General features: G+C 42.6%; 1 protein-coding gene across 5 annotated transcripts in view; it reads left to right on the forward strand.

Moving 5' to 3' along the window:
* Positions 1–692: 692 nt before the first annotated feature.
* mbnl3 (muscleblind-like splicing regulator 3) overlaps positions 693–16238 on the forward strand; it is a 30817-nt gene continuing 15271 nt past the window's right edge. For 3 of the 5 annotated variants that reach the window (XM_076739698.1, XM_076739701.1, XM_076739703.1), the window contains exons 1-2: positions 1369–1665; positions 8035–9048. In XM_076739698.1, the coding sequence (XP_076595813.1) occupies positions 8875–9048 (174 nt within the window). In that variant the 5' untranslated portion in view covers positions 1369–1665; positions 8035–8874. Of the gene's footprint in view, positions 760–1368; positions 1666–7536; positions 7944–8034; positions 9049–16238 lie in introns of those variants that run through there. The other 2 variants (XM_076739699.1, XM_076739700.1) reach the window with 2 other exon arrangements.

The raw sequence follows: 16238 nt of genomic DNA on the forward strand, positions 1-16238 counted from the left end.
AGGATTTGAACCATTTTTCAGTGTGATCCTCAGAGGATTTAATAGAGGGATCAGCGGTGACAGCTGCTCCTAAATTTTGAAGAATTATTCAGCAATAGACTGAAAATGAAAATGCTCAAGACTTTATGGAGATTATTGGATTGCCAAAAGGAGGGATTACCTTTTATTGGTACAGTTGCATTGGCAGGAAAGTTAAGGGGGTGAGAATAGAGTATATGCTGTTTGTTTATACGTTTAGGTATACAGACAGTTAAATTTTAGTGTATATTCACATTTGGATTTGACCATGAAAAATGAATCCTTTCTTTTTTTTATTTATGTATTTATTTCGCCCCTTTCAAATTTAAAAACTTTGAAGCAAATGTAAAACGTAAAAACACAAACATAGAACCAGGATTACCATCTCAGGCCCTGGAGTGAGAGGGAAGCATGCGGCTCTGCTATCTTCACTTCCTGTTTCCGATCAACTGCACCTTGCTACTGTAAACACACAGCACTGAAAACAAAACATTTAGCATGTGTGTTTATACCGTATGCGTAAACCTTACAAAAAAGGGTGTTTTTTTTAGAGCAAACATTCACCGGCCACATTACATGCTTAACAATTGTCCCGCCAAACAACTGCGAATGGAGTAGGTTTATTTTGGAAAACCATAAGGCGACCGGAAACACAGTGTTGGTAGAAAATTTACGTTACTAACGTCAGGTGGACTGGATGAGGAGCGCTCCTGTACCTCCATTTTTGACTGTCACCTGAACGTAAGGAGTAAACATAATTAATATACTGATTTAGTAATATCGTTTAAACCGTTTAAGGAGTGAGAGGCATGAACATATCACCGCGTTTGTATAAATGTGTTTAGGGATTTGCGTTAGACGTTAAGTTGAAGTTACGTTTAAATTTCGGCCGTTAAGTTAACCAACATTAGCTTTGACAAAAACGACAACTTTTAACAAGCTCGTTTAGCCGAAATGCTATGCTAATATGTCTTTGAAGTTAAACAGAGCCGGCCCTTCAATTACAGCCTTAAAACGACAGCATACAGTGGAGCTCTGGGTGGATTTTTGTATTAAACGATACTCTGACCAGGTTGAAATTTATCTTCTGAACTGTGTGCCATAAGTAATAACGAGTCGTCGCTAATAAGAGACGCCATGTTTCTGTCTTGTATGTGTAGTCTTCTGCACACTGGCTATACGTACCTGCAAGGTGTTGATTGCAGCCTACCTTGATACCTGCTATGCTTTTGTCGTGACTTTGATTCCCCCCAGCGTTAATGATGTTACCTAATAAACGAAAGCACACACACGCGCACACACACTCCCAACTCCTCCCTCACCATTTTGCCCTCCCTCTGATTTTTTTTTCTCCAAATCTGTTATTCTGCTGTGTGTTCAGTCCGTGTTGCAGCTCACGTTGAAAGCTGCCAGCCAAACCCGCTTCTTTCCTTCACTCCTAACACGTTTTTTTTTAATTGCTTCGGTTTTATTATTTCTAGCCTGCGTTAACGCGCTTTTTGCTTCTTCTCCTTCTTCTTCTTGCAGACAACACTGATTGTATTGTCAGCCCTCAAGAACGCGTCTTTGTGGGAAATAACCATCACACAATCACTGCAACCGACGTGAATTTTGGTTGAGGACGTTCGAGTCTGGATCCATAAACAGGTAAGAGGCTGAGCCCGTCTGGCGCAGCTGAGTTTGCAGCAGTATTAATGCTACCTAGTTTCATGTTTAATCCATGTTGCAGTCATTAAAAATGCCTGTTGCATGGAAGCCCAGGGCAGCTTTGTTATTGTTAAATACGGGCGTAATTGCAGTGTTCCACATAGGCACAGCAGTCATAACATTTGCATTGAATATGCTTTGGGCAGGTCTGTTGAGAGCTGCTCTGCATGGATACAAATAATGCTGTGAGCCTCGGTCACATTTTGGTCTTTGAGTCTGCACTCAAGGGTTTGCTTGAATGCAATATGCAGGATTTTATGTTTGCAGCGCCACTGTTTTAAGTGCAGGTTGTTTTCTCTTGCCATGCTGCAAAGTGAAGAGCAAAAAAATCGATGTGAAATGACTCTGTGAGTCTCTCTTCACTGTCGATTATGTGTTATTCTGTTACAGCTGCGAGAAGGGAAGAGCACCTGCAGGTTGCTTCCTGGTTTTCTGGCTGTGTGTCTGCAGGGTTTTGCAGCCAGCCTCCATGCATGCATGCAGCGCAGGGAGGTTGAGTCTTGTCCTTGTTTACCCTTAGGGGTCAGACACTCAAGTCACCATGACATACTGTGTTGTCACTAGTTGCCTACATATAGTGTACACACTTTCAGCGGATGTATTGCCATCGTCTTGGCTCATTTAACAGTACAGTCAGTCAAGACGAGTTCACATTCCCTCCAGTCTGTGGACTCTGCACCAGTCTAGCTAGTTTTTCCTTTTCTTAATGTAAACACAGATAAACTGGCAAACACAAATGGCAAACGGTCATATTTTGCGCCTAACTTGTTTTCCAGTTCTCCTCTCACACAGACACACATTAACTGCCCAAGATGCCCTATCTTTTATGGTGCGAATAAAACCATTCACCAAGAATGCAGCAGCAATAACAAATCAAAAATGTTGTGCTGACGGTGCATCAGCGGTTCAACTATCATATCTACAGTTTTTCCACACAGTTAACTTTCAGTATCTGACCACAGGGATGTGAAACTCCCAGCTCAAAACCAGTATTGTGGTGGAAAATGGAGGCTCCAGGGCCTACACTTTGTTCAGTCTAGTTTCTGAATTAAAACTTTGACTGCAGCAGGCAAGCTAAACTTCATTGTTCCAGGTGTTTCATGCTTTGTGAGGCTACGTCGTCCTGTATGGTGGGATAGGCTTGTTGTATGCTTGTTTGAGTGGGAACTGTGGTGCTTTAATGAGCTGAAAGGATTACTGATACTTAACCTAATTACTTTGTTCCGTCCCTCCAGGCTGCTGGCTTTCACTCTCATTGTGATTTATGGATCTTCCACCTTGTGCTTTTTAATCAATCACCTGGTCATTGACATTATCCTGTTTCGCACTCGTCCTTGTCACTGCTCTCAAAAGAGATGTCTGCTTACTGAACGAAAACACACATCATTTAGTTGGAGATAAGAGTTGTTTTCATAGCTACAGTATTTGTTACGCAGCTACCTATGCCTCTAAAAAAGGAATTCACTGAGCTTTTGGGAATGGGGAAACTCCAGATTAAAAAAAAAAACTCCCACAGGAAACTCACAGATTCATGAGAAACAAACTGATAAGCAGATAACGACCAAAATGTGTTTTTTCCCCAATGCTAAAATTAACTTCCCCAGTCCATGACACATTGAATTCATTAGTCTTCAGATCTTTTTGTTCTCTCTTTCAACCTGCTGTCTTAGTCTAAACCTCCCTGCCTTACCGTTTTATATACTTACTCAATGCCCATAGTCAAACCTTTCAGCTGCAAATTTGAAGCAGCAGGCACGCATATGTTTTGCTCAAGAAATTTAGACAATTTTAAGTGCTTTTCAGCTCTCATGTAAATTTTTTTCAGAAATGGATTTTTTCTTGCCTATGCCGCCTTAGCTAATAACACTTTACATTCCAATTTTACACATTCACCCAATGCCCTTAATCTAGAGAGCAGTTCACAATAAATTCCTCAATAGAGCTATCTTAAATTTCTTTGCACGCTTACATTTTCTAAGCCTTAACATTTCATATTTATAACATTTATTATCACATTTATTCAATGCTCATAAGTAAGTCAAAAAATGTATTAAAAAAATTAAAGTGACGGTGCACTTAAACTATATCCACCTGCCTATACCATGATTATGCAACACGAAAGAGCTGAGGGAAATCTATGAGGAGAAAAGCAATAAGGCTTTTATTTTTCTCACAAGTGTTATTGTGTCACCTTGGCACATTACGGTTGTATTGGTGTAAGGCTATCTGTTAGCATGAGCAGATAAAGCACAGGGCTGTCGAGGTGGCACCCAGCCTACACACCAGCCATAATGCAGACGTCAGAGCTTCGGTGAAGGTTACACTGCCGGTAGCCCTTTGGTGCACTGTGTTTGATGAGGGACGCAGTGCGCCGGAGTCAACAGCAGCCACCCCCATCTGTCCTCCTTATACTTCTCCCCCATCCTGTTCCACCTACATGTTGACCCCCACCTACTGACTGCTGGAGCCCCTTTTCTCACTGCGGACACCTGGAGGACAGGCAGCAGCATAATGACTGTTATAACTAGGACACTCTATATTTGTTCACCATGCCGCATCCCTGCAAATGGCTGTTAATGCTGCATTGTAAAGGTCGGACAAGTTCAGTAGGCCAAGATTATTTCAGTACAAAATGTACACCCTTTACTACAGTTTTGTCATTACCGTGTGAGAATAGAGTTGAGAGCACTGGTGACAATTTTAAGTGCATCTGTGTATTAGAGCTGTGACTATTTTTAGGTTGGTCCATTGAAAGAACATTCATCTGGAACTATTTTGATAATTAATCAGGTTTCAGCTTCTCAAATGTGAGGATTTCTGCTTATCTCTGTCGTAAATCATATTAAATTTAATATCTTTAGGTTGTACAAAACAAGCAATTGGTCATTGTGGGCTTTGAAAAATTGTGACATTTCAAATGATGAATCACCTGCATGTTAATTGATAATAATAATAAAAAACAATCATTAGATGTACCCATACCACATGTACTATAAGGTTAAATGAATTTATTTACCATTCAAGCAGCGTAGCTCATGCTTATTTTCATGCTTTCTTCTGTATGTTTTGTTTTTGCTTAAGTTGGGAGGGACAGTACTGCAATAGTTGTGGTGTGTGGGCTGCTGCTGCACAGTAATGCAGCCTCAAGCATGTAGCATCAAGCCCTTGTCTCTTGAGCAGAGGTCTTGATCAACATTTAGCATAAGAGTACTTCAAGTCAAACTTCTCCCTCTTCTTGTTTTCTTTATCCTTCTGCTTCATCTGCCTCTTAATTATTTGCTCCTCGGGTGTTTGTTATGCTCATGTATCTGTAGGCCTCCTCATCTTTTATCTCTGCTGTAGTTGGTAGTGTTGTGCAGTATTGCAGCTTGTCAGTAGAGGTTTCATTTCAAACTGCAGGATCTTTATTTCTAAAGAGCACTAGCTCTTAGAAACACTGCTGATTAGGATATAAAGCATCTAACAAAGGCAAGTAGACATATTTTGCTCAATGCAGACAGTTCATGTGACATTTTAGTCAAAAAGTATGGCTGTCTTTGTTGGGTTTCTGACATGTTGGGGACATTTTTGTGGACATTGTCTGTATGTTTTTATCCTGAACCCTGAAGTGCTACATCATAAAGACAGCAATTACTGTTGAGTTTAGCTTTGTGGTTATATTGGACCACTGCTTTGGTAAATTATTCATTGACCGATGTGCAGATTAGTCCCATGGTGTAATCACACACTCAAAGTCAATCAAAAATCTTGATGGGGTGATTGCTGTTTAGCCAGTCAGTTCCTGTTGGTCCAGACTGAAATAGCTCAGCAACTATTGGATTTACATTTAATTTTGTACAGACAATCATGGTCCCCAGACAACGAATCTTAACGACTTTCACAAACCTCTGACTTTTCAGAGTCATCACGAAATTGTCATTTGTCCATAACTTTGGTTAATGCTGGCATCCTAACATGCTACCTGCCCATATACCTGCTAATCAGGCTGATTTCAATATTTAGCCTAACGGGCTAAAGCTGGTAGTCAGTTCTGAGTGTAAATGTTGTGCTGTTCTTTTCCATGTTCCTACATTTCTGCATTCGGGGATGAAGTTGTGACACCATCTTATAAGTAACAACTTGATACAGCTCATTTATTGTTTTGTCTGAATGTCAGACTCACAGGTCGTTCTGTCCGTTCATGCACATGTTGTACCAAACACTAACCCCCAAGTGGGCATGTCACATTTTACCAATTTAGACATTATGCCATGGCATGATTTCTCTATTTTTAACTGTCCCCATTGTCTTCCACTATCTGTATAGGCTCTGACAAAGGACAAAGGTTAAGTTAACAAGGAAAGGCTTGATTATACAGCTGGGGAAATTTTTGGGAGGGTGAAGCTCCTGCTCATCGCAGCATATATCAGTGAAAGGTCAATACTGTGTATATTCAGAAGTACAGGGTACAGCATAAACTAGAATGGCTTTGGAGGAGAGCCAGTATTGCTGCAGAGCTTTCCAAGAATGGTTGTAATGGCAACTGTGCGCCATTTGGTGTCTGGTGTGGCGAGAGCGAGGAGAGGAAGTGAGGAGTGTTGCTGAGGAGCATTTTGATGATGCGGGTTGCATATTGCTCAGCTGCGTCGTCAGGGTGTGCGTAAGCAGGGGCGCTTGACACCGATGTGGACCTGAATGCAGGACAGGCAAAGCTGCAGGAGGAGTGCTTGTCTTGTCCCCCTGAGGAAAGTTTCAATCGATCTGTAGGTAGGCTGGGAGGAGGAGGAGGCACAGACAAGCATAATGGTTAAGCAAGCAAAGCAATTGCTGTACCTGCTCATCTCTCATTCCTGCCCCTCTTTTTTTTTGGGGGGGGGGGCTGGGATGGGTCTTTGTTCTTGTGTTTGAAGGTGGGTGTATCAATTCAGTTCCCACCTCCCCCTTATCCCTCCTTCTCCCACTCCACTGCGGTGCTCTCCTTCTGGGCTGTCTATCTGCATGCTCTCTCTCTCTCTCTCTCTCTCCCTCCCTCTCTATCTCTCTCCCCCTCTCTCTCTCTCTCACACACGTTCCCTCACACTCTCCCCCCTGTTGGTTCCTCCGTCTGTGTCTGCCGCCATCAGACACAGGGACCGATAATATCTGCTCCAACCCCCTCTCCTCCTCCTGTTTTTTGTACTCCTCCTCTCCTGCATTTCGCCCATTGTTTATTCACTTTGTGCATTAATTTACTACTGTGCCCTTCTGTTTTCCACAGGGTAGCCTTCCTTTCTCTTCAGTTTTTACTGCAACTCCAAAATGCTGTTTGGACTTTGCCTTTTACCTGCAAAGCCAAATTGTAGTTTCCTCTCTGTGTGGATCTTTATTGAGCCACCTCACTGATTGTTATCTGTATTCAGTTAGTGTCTGGACACGTCACTCTGCTCCCTGAGAGTGAGCTGCACAGCAGGCTGCATGCATCCTCCTTGCACCACACTGCAGTATAGTCTAGTGCTTGAATTAGACGTAACTTACTGCTCCACGTCTGTGAGAAGACAAAGCTGCTTGGACTCAGCTCAGAGTTGTTTTACAGTTTGAATATTAGCATGTGGCTCAGCCATGACTGTGCTGTACCAGTGAAAAAATCCTGGGAGGAACAAGGACGGGCTCTGTGGAGGGAGGAGCTGCTGTGGAAACTGCCTTGTCATTGGTTATGATGTGCTCTGTATGCCTGTAAAAGTCCGTTCGATTGGCCGGATCCTCACATTGAGCACAGCAGCTGCAGTTGTGAAGAACTACCCCCCCTCTCTTTCTGCCCTGTCTCTCCTTTTCCTACTTCTTCCCTTCACATTAATAACTGTCTGGGAATCATCGCTGGCGTGCACACGTGCTAGCCTTGCTGGCGATTTCAAGGACACTGCTTTTCACACTATATTTCAGCTTCATGTCAAGTTAGTCAATTACTTTCTGCTCCGTGGAGCTCAGGGGAGTTGAAGTGACGTCTCTGTCCTGCCTGCAATCTCTCTCCATCCCGTCTCTCCCTCTCTCTCTCTCTCTCTCTCTCTCTCTCTCTCTCTCTCTCTCTCGTATCACTTAATCAAGACATAGCTTGCCCTTTCCTGTTCATTGCTGCCTCCCTCCCTCCTGTATGCTCTGTTCCCCTATTTGTTTGTCCTCGCTTTATTCTCTTTGGCTCTTTCCCTTCCACCCTCCTGCCTCGTGGTCTTCACCGCCCTCCGTTTAAACAAGAGCTACACAAGGTTGTCGCTTAACGTTTTTTCTCTTCAACAGGCTGCTGTTTTGTGAATGCCTTTGAATTAATGTTTGCCTTTCTGTGTTTGCAATCAACAGCAAGACAAGCAAGGACATGCAGAAGAGAGGTCAGTGAGGAGGATGACAACAGAAGAGCAGACAACGGCGAAGGAGGGATGAGAAAGAGACTGAAATAAGAGGAGGAAGTGGAACTCCAAAGTGCCTACTGCGAGGGGTTGTCTGCTGCTGTTTAGCTGCTGTCTGACTCTGCTGGATGAGGGCAGGACACTTCTAAGTGTGTGTTTGGCCTTGAATGGAGGCTATATTTTATCCTGATAGACACAGAGTCATTCATCCCACGTTGCTGAGCTGCAGTCCCCACATACCCTGAGCTGAGCCGCCACCTCGTCTCATCAGTGCAAGGACACCGTCCCTGTAAGGTTCTGCTTTTTGTTCCTCTACAGACACCTTCTTTTTCAGGCTGTTCAAACTTAACTAGCACTACAGTGACTGCCCCAGCCTTGGCCATGTTGACGTGAATGTAACAGTTACTTTCGGTGGGCGTCAGTCGATTCAGGTGAAGGCACAGACGCTCAGTGACATATCCAAGCATGCCAGAGTGATGTCCTCAGAGCAGTTCTTTCTTTTTTTTTCCTTCGAGACAGAGCTGGCCTCTGCTCACAGTGAACCCCCTGTATCTCACCCCAGTGAAACTTCAGCTGCCACTTTTCCCAGGAAGAACTAATAAACATCCTCTGAAATACACCAACCAGAAGGACTCGCAGCCTATTTGCGCTGAGGAAAAATATTTTTACTTCTGTTTCCTCTGTGTTTTTGCTGGGGACTTTTTCTTGCATCACCATTAGTCACCCTTGCTCTCAGCAGACCGTTTTCCATCCATCTGTCTCCACCGCTGCTCAGTGTTTGTGAGCGGCTCCGATGGCTGTCAGCATGGCCATGGGACGGGACACCAAATGGCTGACCCTGGAAGTGTGTCGTGAGTTTCAGAGAGGCACCTGCTCGCGGTCTGATGCTGAGTGCAAGTTTGCCCACCCCTCCCGGAGCTGCCATGTGGAGAATGGCCGAGTCATCGCCTGCTTCGACTCCCTCAAGGTAACAAAGCGACAGACATTACACACATCAAATCCTTGCCGTACCCCACCTTGCTTGTTTAGATTTGTGTCAAGTCAGTTGATGACGCTGCATAGTATTGAACAAGCAGCTTGCCTGCGTATAGACGCATAAACCTAAACACATACAAAGATACACCCAAGCCATGGTTTCCTGTTTTGTTTTATGGCAAAGATGATCTTTGTTTCAGGTGAGGTGGTCCACCGTATGTGGCAACGCAGTTTCACACATCAAATGCCGTATATTTAATGTGTGTGATCATTGATTAGGGTGTTGTCTACGTAGTAAATTGTCCAAGAGAGGAGATGTGTCAGGATTAATTTCCTGGAAATCCACAAATGGTGTCAGTTGGTCAGTTGATCCAGTGTTTTTACCCCCACTCACTTTTTTGAAGCTATTTTTTGTCATAATGTTTGTTGTCTATATTAACCATAAAAAAACTAAGATGTCTTGCAGAATGATTTTAAAAGACTTGAGAGTACCAGCTTAAAGTTAGTCTAAAGCGATGAGTCTCAACTAAAGGCAGGTTAAAACATTTATCACATTATTGGTAATATTTTGTCATGGCAATCTATGTCATAATGTAGTACGTTTAAAACCTAAAGATGAAATATCTAAATGTGGATGACATGGTAATTTATGCTATGCTTAGATAGTATATTATAGAGACAAGGAAGAGGGAGAGAGAGTGGGGCGACACACAAAGATCTTGATTGATTAAAGCCTGTAACATTGAGGTTATGTCATATGTGTCCTATAGGCCACTAATCAAGGCCCAATCAAGGCACTTTGTTACATTAATTTAGAAATCCTGTAAATCATGTATTACCATCAAGCAGTCTTGCTCATTGATTTGCAGCATTGCCTGCACTGATGTAATACAACTAGATGTATTATAGGGAAGTTACCACTTTATAAATGGTATTGAAAAGTCCCTGATGGTAGAGAAATATCAGCTCGTGTGTAAAAGATAACACCCTACAAATTGAATGTTATATGATTGCAGTGCATGTAATTGCCTCCACGGCGTAGCTAACGTTATCTTCTCTTCCCTCCCACTGACTTGCACAAATATCAAACATTAAATTAAATTTGAACTGTCCAGTTACATAATTAGCTTAATCTTTGCCATCTTTACCTATACTGAAATCAAACACCTACATCACAGATGTCCAGTCATCATGCCCGGTTGCTGAAAGTTAATCCGTTCCATCTAGCCAATCAAAATTGAGGACTTTGCATCGTCATGGTATATGACATAGCCCAACCCTAAGTTAAACCAGGCAAATTATCACGATTCTCTATGCCTGCACACATATATGGTAGACATGTATAACGTTGTCAGAAGGTATTTGTTGTTTCCATTCGCCCGAGCGTAATCTCTCGTAAAGCCACTTCGCTGACGGTCTGTCAGTCCATCGGTGATGAGGGCTTGTCGGTCGTGCTGCTTCAACATCATCACAGCTGCTCTCCCGTCTGTCCAGCTCTCTTCATACACAGCGGAAAAACTAACAGTCTGAGAAGTGACGATGCTTTACAGTATTTTAGAAGAGCTCCGACTATCAATGACCAATTGCGGTAAAACAGAGGACAGGCTGTTGCAGTGTCGGCGTGTGTGTATACGTGTGTGCTTGTGAGAGGTTTCGCTCGACCAGCTTTCTTGCAGGGAAAAGTGAGACCCAGACAAGGGGCTTTCTGTCTGAGTGCAGCTGCTGTCTCCTCGTTTATTGAGTTAGAATTTATTATTCAGCCATTTTTCTGTGTAATGTCCTCCAGAGCAGGCGGGAGATGGAGAGGGAGAGAGAGGGAGAGAAACGGAGAGGGGGGCCTAGCAACAGCACAGGAGTGCGTACCCATTGGATAGTTTGATCTTCCTGAGTGGCACGGCTGTTTTTAGCACAGAGCAACAGCCTGGCTCTGTACTGGTTGCATTGATGGGAGAAAGATATGAGCTGCTTTGAACCAAAGGCAGTGAACAAGCATTAAAGGCCACATTTGGTTGTTTGAAGCCCCGGGGTCATGTTGTTAGTGTGAGAAAGAACTGAAGTTGGTGATGGTTGAAGGTCAAAGTGGCGTTCTTTATCAGGAACTGCAGCAGGGCTTTAGTGCCAGCACAATATACAAACAATCACCTCTTTAGCACAGTGGTTCTATCCCCATTGTTGCTCGGGATTATACTCAGCCGACAGCCGTTGTTTTTGGTTGACTGACTAGAAAAAACAAAGACGCACCTCGCTCTGTCCCCAACAGGGCCGCTCTACAGCATCACTCCTTCCTCCCGGTGTCCGCCCACCCCTCCCTTCTTTGTTAATTTTATGGATTTATCTGCTAATGGCCTCCCTCCTCACTGTCCCTCCCATATCTGGCATCTCCAGCCCGGTCCGAGCCGACCGCTGTCATTCCGTGTTGCGCCCCCATTAGCTCTGTCTGGTCGGTCTGAACCTGCTGCAGGGGAGGGAGGGGGAAGCTCACCGCCTAGTTCTTTTTACCTTGTTAACTGGAGTGCTGCTGTCATCTCTAATGATTAGTGTGGACATCACATCTGCCCAACATACAGGAGAATCAACACCAGTGTCACTTTTGGGTGACGTCATGGAGGGCTTCACAAGGAACAATTATTTTTATTATCGATTAGTCTGCCGAACACTTTGTTGATGATTAATTGATTCTTTTCTTTTCTTTTTTTTGGTTTATAACATGACGGAAAATAGATATAAATGCCCAACACAAACCAAAGATGACTCCTTTAAAATGTTTCTTTGTCCAGATTCTAACTCCTCAGCATGCTGAGAGTGTTAGCATACTAATATTTGATATTTGATGAGGATGGTGAGAATGTCAGTAGTTTTGCAGGTATTTGGTCATAAACCAAAGTATTGAACTGACTGATGATGGTGCTAGATGAAAGGCTAGAGGATCACCAGAGTTATTAGGATTCATCAGCTGAGCACCTGGACATCTGGACCAATCCATCCAACAGCCCTTCAGATATTTCAGTAAAAACCCAAAATGTCAGCCTCATGGTGGTGCTAGATCAAGAGTCAGGGGATCACCAAAATGATTAGCACCGATCTGCTGGGGAACATGAATGTCTATGTACAATTTCATCTTAATCCATCGAGTAATTGTTGAGATATGTCAGTCTGAACCCAAGTGCTGGACAGACTGATAGTGCCATTGATAATTGAGTGAAATAATGGACTAATTGTTTCATCATTACGTTGTTGTCACATATGGGAACGAGCCCAGACCTGAGCCAGGTGATCCTGTCCCATGTTAATATATAATATAATACAACCCTAAAAACGTTTCGGTGTGTGCAGTCTGTCGATATCCCATCTCTCTGCTCTCTCTCAATGCATCAGCAGTGAACCGCTGTACTAACAGGGACTTTCTCTGTGTTGCGTAGTGTGTTGCCATGGCTACCGAAAGGAGATTCCTGACCCAGTACTCTCCTCAACACTGCTTTTCATTGGCCTCTGTCTTTACACCAGCTTTTATAGCTTTTATAAAACTTTCCATCTGTATCAGTGTTCATGTTATCAGAGCGCAATATTCAGACATTAATTTGGTCCAGTTTTCTTTATTTCATTATTTTTTTTTAAGCACACATATAAAATACATCATTAGGTTGATAGGTGCCTTTCTTTCCCCGTACTGAGCAGGCCTGCTGGGCTTATGGGACTCGCTCGTCATTACAGACTCATCCCTGAACACACAGCTTGCTGATGCAAAGCTTGCTCACATCTCCGGTGTAGGTGAGAGTGTTTATGTATGCCTGTGAACCATCTTCAGGCTGCTACATGTCAGCTTGTGCGTTTTTCTTCTGGTGTGTGAGCTTGTGTGAATCCCAAATGAACGCTGATAAAGGAGACGCTGCGGTTACCTCCTGTCCTGTATAGTTCTCCTGCTGCTAAACCCTTTTTTTTTTTAAGGTGTCCTCTTCTCTGCATGACATCATCCATTGCCGTCAGAGTCTCTGCACCATGACGTCAGTTTGTCTTAGGAGTTTTTTGTTTTCCGTTGTCGGTTGTAGCTCATGGTCACCTAATGAGAGCTGGTTTGTGTGGGTGTGGTTTGATGACAGAGCATGTTGATGACACTTAGTGGAGGTAGTTTAACGGGTTAACAGCTCATCTGCAGGGGCAGACAGCTGCTGGCGGCCCAGGGGTTTAATGGAGACTGCAGTTTTTCCTCTGAGTGTGTGTTGACCTGCAGTGTTTCTGCAGCACCATCTTCACCTTCCCCACAGTCTCTGGCAGGGAGGAAGGACACTGCCTTAATGACATTCTGGGGCAAAACGAATTGCTTTTAGATAAATGGCTCAAAATCTGATTTAGGGTTTGTCAAGAAGCCAAAGATGACAGGTAAAAATGAGTATAAAGAACATCTGATCAAAATGGTTTGTGGCAGAGATTGCTGAATCAGGACAAGCCTCAGCTGACTAAAATGCAGAATTTCAACAACCCAACTCAGTATTGGGTTATTGACATGTTTGTTTTGCATCCACAGTTTCACCTTGGATGTAACATATTGCATTGATCACTTGATTATTTATTGATATAGGAATATTTACAAAAGTCTGAGAGATGTAGCCTTGTCAGACGAACTGGAACTGCAGTTATGTATTGTTGCACTTGCATCCAATAATCAGTTTAATGTATAGCCCCAAATATTGTTGACCTCTGGAAAGGGCATCGCTCAAATACGTGCCTACTTTGGTTATTGTCTTACATACAAACTGTCTCCCGTCATTGTTTAAGCCTGCATGTGCTGAGTGAAGCTCTGCATACAGAACAAATAGAAACGCTTTGACTGTGCACAGAAGCCCGACATTAGAGTACTGGCTGCTCAGCCAACATGGCTCATGCTGCATTTTTTAATGAAGGGTCGTGAATAGTTCCCTGTTTTCATCATATTAAATGTTTAACGGTCATGGTAGAGCACATGTTTTTAATTATTCATTGTAGTTATTGAGACACGTTGTTCTAATAGGAAAGTGCATTTATTCCTAAAAACTGTCCCTCCCTTGACTGGAGTTCAAACCTCATGCCAGTAAACCCTGTTCTGATCCCCTGGAGGTGAAGAGTAATAACAGATCATCTAAAGATCCATAGTTAGAGATTAGTTTCCCAAACTGTATGTATTATTAGTTACTTTAAGTATTAAGATTTTACATACAAAACATATGATGAGTTTACAGAATAAAATACATGCATTGCATTATTATATATTAATCTACACAACATTATGTAAAATAGTAAAAATGAACTCCATCTTGACTGCCTGCATCTAATCTAATGATATGATATAATATTGTGTCACACTCACAGGTTGCATTATTCTGCAGTACGTCGACGACATTCTGCTGATAATACTTAAATACTTTTGCTTAGTTACCATTTTCAACGCAGGACATTTACTTTTAACGGAATATCCATACTACTACTTGCTACTCTTACTTAATGGTCCACTGCGTAGGATTTAGTGGTGTGTAGCGGTGAGGTTGCAGATTGCAACTGAATACTCCTCCCCTCATCCTCCCCTTCTAAGGGTGTAGGAGAACCTATGGTGGCCATGAACAATTCTGTAGAACCGCTGTTTGGTTTGTTCATTCTGGGCTCCTGTAGAAACACGACCGTGAAACATGGTGATTCTCTGGACGATGACTTGCTCCCTCTGCAGATATAAAGAGTTCAGGGATGAATCGAGAATGGGATGCATTTAAGACACATATAAGTGAGATAATGATATCATTTTCAGTTAAAATGAAGCCAAAACTGCATAAGGAGATTGACTGAGTAGAAAAATCAATGAATCCTCTCTGACATATTCAGAAACAAACTAATGCCAAGGATGACTTTGCAAGATCGCAGAAATTAAAGACAGATGATTACAATCTTCTGCTCAGGTTAGATCATTAACTTTCAGTGTCTCAGTGCTGAGCTGTAGGTATTTCAGAATGCTGAAAACACGAGATATCCTATGGGATGGCGGTTATGTTTTCCTCCATTGTTTTCAAGAGGCTCAGCCTTAAAACACTGGAAAAAAACACAGAGACAGCTACTAAAAAGTAACCTGTGGCATGGTTTGAAAGGGACTGGGAACTACTGTGAGGTGTGTGTCTGTATGTGGGTGTATGTTTGTAGAGGGTAGGGGGTTGGATAAGAGGTATCTGTGTTACCCGTAAGATGAATGAATGTTACATGAACGTACACGTCTCTTGTTTTGTGTTGTATGTCTTTTGTTTGTTGTGTATGTTAGGTCTTGCGTTGCTGGGTTTGTATATGCAACCTTACACAATGCATTATTATATATGTTCGTTCATAGAGATTGTAAGCAAAACCCCATGGTGGTAAGCAAAAAATTAAATAAAGATAATTGCTTAAATAAAAGAGAGAGAATGGGACAGATGGAAGGACAACCTGAAAACATAACGCAGGTTGCAGCGTGTTAAAATATATTATGAAGAAAGTAAGCTTGCAGCAGACAAGTAATATGTGCTGCGGTCAGCCACTTATACATGTAAATATTTATTTTTCTCTTTTTGGAAAGTAGCTTATTTATTGGACTGATAACTACCAGGCAGAGATACAGGATCTGTTGTTCAGGCCGCTGAGAGTGGAGCATATGTTTTCACTCTGCAGCTTTATCTCTTGTCAGCAAAGTTTATCTGGCTTCTGCTGTGCCTCCGTGGAAAAATCCAAAGCTGGCTCGAATTCTTCACCTGTCATTTCACATTGCGTTAGAAAACGACTACTATAAAATGAAAAGATGAAGAAACTGTTTGATTGTAGCTCAGTGGCCAAGTAGAAAGAACAGACAGCTTTGAACGGCCGCCAGTTAAATGTCTACATTACTGTTTTGCTCTGGTTGTTGTTGATTCCAGCACAGCGTTTGTTACATTTAATGAACATTTTTAGAAAGTGGTTGCACATTTCTCATGAATAATCCAAAGTGCAGCCTTCTGGGACTTCATTAGTGCTTTATTCCACCAGAATTCATCGTACGTAGCTCTGCTCTGTAAACACGTGTATCCCTCTTGATGTTTGGTTTAACAAATTGTACTTGATTACATGGATGAGATCAACTAAACGCAGATCACAGTATTCTCATCCCTCTATATTGGGACTGTAAAATGTCAGCCCTTGGCCTGCTCTCATCTTTCCTCC

The sequence above is a fragment of the Chaetodon auriga genome, chromosome 9, assembly GCF_051107435.1.
Source record: "Chaetodon auriga isolate fChaAug3 chromosome 9, fChaAug3.hap1, whole genome shotgun sequence".
NCBI classification, from domain to species: domain Eukaryota; kingdom Metazoa; phylum Chordata; class Actinopteri; order Chaetodontiformes; family Chaetodontidae; genus Chaetodon; species Chaetodon auriga.